This window comes from Octopus bimaculoides, chromosome 23 (genome assembly GCF_001194135.2).
Source record: "Octopus bimaculoides isolate UCB-OBI-ISO-001 chromosome 23, ASM119413v2, whole genome shotgun sequence".
NCBI classification, from domain to species: domain Eukaryota; kingdom Metazoa; phylum Mollusca; class Cephalopoda; order Octopoda; family Octopodidae; genus Octopus; species Octopus bimaculoides.
In genome coordinates, this window is record NC_069003.1 from 25,483,718 (window position 1) to 25,490,307 (window position 6,590).

At 32.8% G+C, this 6,590-nt stretch overlaps 1 protein-coding gene across 1 annotated transcript in view; it reads right to left on the bottom strand.

The window, feature by feature from the left end:
- Positions 1-1,330: 1,330 nt before the first annotated feature.
- The window catches only part of LOC106877270 (dnaJ homolog subfamily C member 7), a 37,013-nt gene continuing 31,753 nt past the window's right edge, over positions 1,331-6,590 (bottom strand). Inside the window, exons 8-12 of the mRNA XM_014926132.2 lie at positions 6,041-6,205; positions 5,361-5,452; positions 4,372-4,445; positions 2,624-2,770; positions 1,331-1,716 (exon numbers count right to left, since the gene is read on the bottom strand). Coding sequence (XP_014781618.1) covers positions 1,559-1,716; positions 2,624-2,770; positions 4,372-4,445; positions 5,361-5,452; positions 6,041-6,205 — 636 coding nt within the window. The 3' untranslated portion in view covers positions 1,331-1,558. The remainder of the gene's footprint in view (positions 1,717-2,623; positions 2,771-4,371; positions 4,446-5,360; positions 5,453-6,040; positions 6,206-6,590) is intronic.

A 6,590-nucleotide genomic window follows, 5' to 3' on the forward strand; every position in this document is an offset into this window, starting at 1 on the left:
AGATACATAGACAAATGAGACATGATGGATAAGATACATAGACAAATAGATAAGACACATTGATGGACAGATAGATACATAGACAGACAGATGGATAGATAGATAGATAGCAGATGATAGAGAGATAGCAGATGATAGACAGACAGAAGATAGATAAATAGATAGATAGATAGATACACAGACGGATAAACGACAGTCACGCAGATGGATAGATGACTGATACACAGACAGATAGATGATAGATAGACTGATAGAGAGACAGACAGACAGAAGATAGATAGATAGATATATAGATAGATAGATAGATGACAGATACAGACGGATAAACGACTGATACACAGACAGGATAGATGATAGATAAGATACATAGACAAATGAGACATGATGGATAAGATACATAGACAAATAGATAAGACACATTGATGGACAGATAGATACATAGACAGACAGATGGATAGATAGATATATAGACAGAAGGATAGATAGATGTATAGACTGAAGGATAGATAGATATATATAGACAGAAGGATAGATAGATACATAAACAAACAGATAAGTAGATATACATACATATATTTATACTGCAAACTGACTGCTGGTATTTTACAAGTTCATCAAAGTACTAGATCAATCCCAAAAGGATGAAAGGCAAAGTCGACCTTGGTAGAATTTGAGCTCAGAACAAAGACAAAATGCTTAGCATTTTACCCAGTATGCTAACAATTCTTACAGCTTGCCAACTTAAGTCTTGATGATATTGATAAAACAGAAATAGTCAGCTCATTTGAAAACTAGTCCCTCCCTATATCTATCTACCTACCTTTCATCATTTAATGTCCATTTTCCCTGCTGGCATGAGTGGCATGGTTTGACAGGAGCATGCAAGTCAACAGACTACACCTGGCTCTATTACCTGCTTTGATCTCAGTATATATTTTTGTTCGCATACACATCACTAAATATTTCATCTATTTTAGCTTTTCGAGTTTTCGTATATTTACTCCCTCCCAAAAATGAGCAATTATCTCCCCTGTCGCGAATAATCACATTACCTCCCCTTATATTTTCTACCTGCTGATTCATTTCATTCACAAACCCCAATACGCATATATATATATATATATATATATATATATATATATATATATATATATATATATATATATATGACAGGCTTCTTTCGGTTTCCATCTACTAAATTCACTCATGAGGCTATAGTAGTAAACACTTGTCCAAGGTGCCATGCAATGGGACTGAACCCAGAACCATGTGGTTAGGAAGCAAAAGTCTAACCATACAGCCATGTCTATATTTTATATATATATATAATCAGGTCAACTGCTTTAAAAAAGTTGTATGATAGGGAGAAAGAAAGAAAGAAATGCTATGTTCACAGTTAGTTACCCATTAGCTACCCATTTTAAACATCATGCGTTGTTTGATGAAGGTTGAATAATTAACTTGTTTAACTATCAAGCAGACATCTTTTAGGGGTTAGTCAACAGCAATCCCTCAAGTCAAAAAGTTACTGACTCAATGTCATAAGTTCAAACAAGAACTACTTACCAAAACCAATATCATTATCATCCATGTCAAAACCATTATCATATCGACATCTTTTCTTGCTATCAGAGAGAACATTGAAAGCTTCACCAACTTCCTTGAATTTAGCCTCTTCTGATTTTTGAACTTCAGGGTTATCATGTGAATGGCGATCTGAAATAGATAACATTCCAAGGTCAAGAGAGAAGAAATATTCTGAACCATTTTACAAGCATTTTATGTCCAAGGCCACCAGTATTCACAAATATTATATTATACAAAGGATCTTCAAGTCCTATTACAAACCAAGGGGAAAATACCCACAGACAAAGAATGGTAGGATATAAAGGTTAGAATTGATTTCTGGCAATAGATGCCAGATAAGTTCATAAAAGTAGCATGGGAAAATCTGAAAGGCAGACCCTGGGTACTGGTGTGGATTGAAGTATGGTGCCAGTCAGTAAGAGCTAGGATAGAATGTAGTACGGACATCAACACTTTTGTACCATAAACAAAACAAAAATATTTCAACTGGTATTTTAATTGCTGACAATTAAGCAACTATGGTAATATAAATGTGGACATGATTGTGAAAACAAACAGGATGGATATTTAGATGACAAAAAAATTTTAATTAAAAGGTTAAATAATCAGTACACAAAAAAGTTGCTGATCACACTATTTGTAAGTCTAGGTTATAACGAATCCATGGGTTGAGATTAAATTGAACCAGAGGAGTTGATACCCAGTGATAGACTGGGTCAGAATAGTGGCACTAACCGCTATGCTATATCTAACCATTCCAAAGGGAAGTGGAGAAGTGATGCAACCCTCTTCAGTTCCAATGCAATCAAAGACAGCTGTTCATAAAAAGAATTTAATTACTGTTGGGAGAAAGATGAAAGTCTGTAAGGATCAGTTTCCAATCATTGTGGTAGTGTTGATAATGAGTTCACGAATATTAGCAAACATCCATTAGCAATCAAATTGGGTTGGCATAGAAAAAAAAAAAAAAAAATTACCCTACAAGAAATCAATCCATTTTATTTCAAAATCAAAAAAGTTAGAGATAGATCCTTACCAGGATGGTGTATCAAGGCCCGTTTCTTGTATGCTTTCTTAATTTCTTCATCGGTTGCAGTTTTATTGACACCAAGAATTTTGTAGTAATCCTTCCGTTTACTTTTCTTTAGAGTTAGTTTGGCATCAGCCAATAATTGTTTGTTTTCTGAAGAGAAACACAGAAAGTAACATGAGGTTACATCATAAAAAAAAAACTGATATCAATATTGTAATAAAGGTTAACATTCATTTTTCTCTTAAAGTGTGACCAATTGATCTCTCTACCAATGTTTACACAAAACAATTGGGCTACTTTTCTTAACATAGTTAGCAAAATGAGCACTGAACACTCAACAAGATAGTGCTTTATACACAAGAGATGATGGATGGTAAACAATATGAATCTAACAAGATTTGAACTCAGAACAAAATTATCAGAAAAGTTTGGTACTAGTGTCTTTAACCTTTTAGTTACTATATTGCTAACCAAAATGCAGCCTTTATATGTTTCAGCTAAATTCTAAAATAATTATGAATTGAAACTGGTTTCATAAAACTTTTTTTTTTATTAATCAACATATGTGACACAATTTAACAAAATATTCTTAACCAAACCTATTTCATAACCTTGTCTTGAAGTAAATCTAATTACAGGTAAGTACAAATAAATTCAACAAAATATAAAATCATTAAAATTTTGTTTAAACATCAGCATAGAAAATGAGTTACTAGCTAATATTCAATGAGTATACAACAAAATTTTATAATAGAAAAATTATGCAAATAACTGGATTATCTATCTATCTTGAACTTAATGCTCCTAAGTGCAGGTGTACCATAAACTATAAAAATAAAACTGAAGAAAACACTGGAATGTCTTTGAAAGAAACTAGGAAATGACATACATCCCATCAACTAAATGCATAAATACAAGAAACATATGATTCAGAGTTCAAATTGCGACACACTTTACAGGTAAATTAAAATTACGAAGTAACTAAGAAATAAAAGCCAGCTAAATTTGAAAAAATATATCTATAAATCAAGTTTACACACACACAATATTCCTAAAAATGCTTGAATTTCTAATTTTCTTTCAAGCATGTGGGAAGCCTCAAACAATTTTTCTCTTGTTTCTGTTCTGCATAACAATTCATTTCTGCAGTAATCAGCCTCGTTTCCTTGGAATCACTGTAGATAGGTTTAATATCTTACTAAAAATAACTATGAAAAACGATTTTAAGCACTTACTATATTCAAGTACAAAGTTTTTTTTTTTTTTGTTTTTTTTAATTGCTATCAGAAGTGTTGTCAGAATCGTTTCTTTTTCAGAAACAATATCTGATTCATAGTCACAAACATGATCTTAATGTTTGCCATTATGTTTTGCTAGGTTTTTCTAGGTCTTCTTTATAAAATATTTCAACTTCAACTCATTGCCTGACAACATGAGACTGGTATCCAGTTTTCATCCATAGTGAAACATTTCAGAAAATCAAAGACGAAAAAAAAAAAAAAATTTCCAAAACTTAGCAGTGCTCAAATATCATGTAAAATAATGTCAGACTGTGTACCTAAATTGTTTACATAGTGAAATCACATGTTTTCACAAATGTACTAACAAGGTTTGCACTGAAATTCTCTTTAAAATATGAATAGGTCATTTCAGACAGGTACAGGTGGTTTGGTAATGGAATGGTTAAACTTGCTAATAGCTCCCTCAAGTTTAAGAAATCTCTCCATAAACAAGAATTAAGATTATCTTACCTTTACTTTTATCCAACTTGTAAATCTGTTCATAATCTCGAACAGCTTCTTCATATTTTTCTAAATCTGTGTAGCTGTTAGAAATATAGGGAACAGTGGAATCATTTCATGTTAATAATTCAAAACTATTTGACAAAAATATCTTCAGTAAAAAGAAATAATTTCTTATGTTGGCACAAGGCCATATATAAGGGGTTAGAACAGGGCAACTGATTATATCAACTCCAGTACTTCACTGACACTTTATTTTATCAATTCCACAAGAATGAAAGATAAAGGAACTAAATACCCTTGACATTTTAATAATAATGTCTGATATCTACAAGGGTGAAGTGTGAAGCAACTTTACAGAGGCAGCTTACAGTGCAAGAAAATAAAAGTAAACACTATATGAAGTTTCACAATGTCCCTAGGACAAGCACCTAGAGGCAAATCAAGGAACATCACAGATTCTGGATTAGCCCGATTACCAAGGTTGTCATCTCTCAACTAACATTCTATGCTCTCCAGATATTAGTTGAGAGTAGGGCCATGCTTACCACTTTCACCTACCTTTTGATAAACCTAGTGAAACACCTCCCTCACTCCACAAGACAGGCTTCTTTCAGTTTCTGTCAACCAAATCCACTCATAAGACTTTGGCCGGCATGAGGTTATGGTAGAAGACACTTGCTCAAGGTGCCACAGTGGGACTGAATTGGAACAATGCAGTTAGGAAGTAATGTTGTAAGTTAGGTGTGTGAGGTTGGATGTGGTCAATCTTCAATAGAAAACAGGTAGAATATTTAGGGCAGATGTGGCTGGATTAGATGCAAAAGGGTTAATCAACATGGCTGAGATTAACACCATCCTAACAAAACATGATGTAACTCCACACTTCTGTGTGAATAAAGATGCATTTAACATCCAGAATGACATCTGTAGAACTATCTGGGATTACGAATATGAAGAGAACTGAAAGTAATGTCAAACAATAGAGATACCCTTACCTTTTTGCTCTTCTTAAGTAGGCCTTTATATAATAATCATCTAACTCAATTGCTTTTGTACAGTCTTCGACTGATTCCTCTAATTTCTTCAACTAGAAAAAAAGAAGAAAAAAAATTACTTTAACACAAGACCAGTATTTCATAAAAATAAAATACATAGACAATAAATTTATTTATTTTAGAATTAACTGAAGGAGAGAAAATTTAAACTCTCCAGCCTCTCTCCTAATAAGTACTTCAATTAAAACATAAGTTGGCGGAGTTCTGATTCAAGTACGTACTAAAACCCCTTGTAAATTTTTATTTTTATGAATTTTCACAAATTTTTTTCAATTCCGTCTTCTGCATAATGGAATTAATATAATATGATTATAAAAAAATTATCAATTTGTTTCTTTACAAATGCAAGCAGCTACAGTTACTAAGCTTTTAAAAATAATCCAAATGCTGCAGTTATTCATTCTAACAACTCTAACTATAATAGAAAATAATTTCTCTGGCAGACTAGTATTGGTCTGAAATACAGTCTTAATGAATGATACTACTTCCTATCTCTTCACATATAGCAATTACAAAAAAAAAAAAAAAAAAAAAAAAAAAAAAAAAAAAAAAAACACACCATCAATAACTGGAATAGAAAAAATAAATCATAAAAAATAAAATTAAATTAAAACACATACCTTTGCAGAAACTGTAGCTCGATTAAAATACAACTTTGAGTTTGTGTATTTATTGTGAGGGTCAATTAAAAGAGCTTCTGTGTAGACTTTGTAAGCATCTTCTAAGTTGCCCATACGGAAAGCTTGATTACCTTCCTCCTTTTTACTCATCATCAACTTGGCTTTCTGCAATAAAAGATATTTATAAATGATATATAGTTGGGTTACATTGATGAATTACTGCTGTGCAGGGGTGGCCATAGGCGCAGGAGTGGCTATGTGGTAAGTAGCTTGCTTACCAACCACATGGTTCCGGGTTCAGTCTCACTGCGTGGCACCTTGGGCGAGTGTCTTCTAATATAGCCTCGGGCCGACCAAAGCCTTGTGAGTGGATTTGGTAGACGGAAACTGAAAAGAAGCCCGTCGTGTATATATATGTACATATATATATATATATATATATATATATGTATGTATGTGTGTGTGTGTGTGTGTATGTTTGTGTCCCCCCAACATCACTTGACAACCAATGCTGGTGTGTTTACGTCCCCGTAACTTAGCGGTTTGGCAA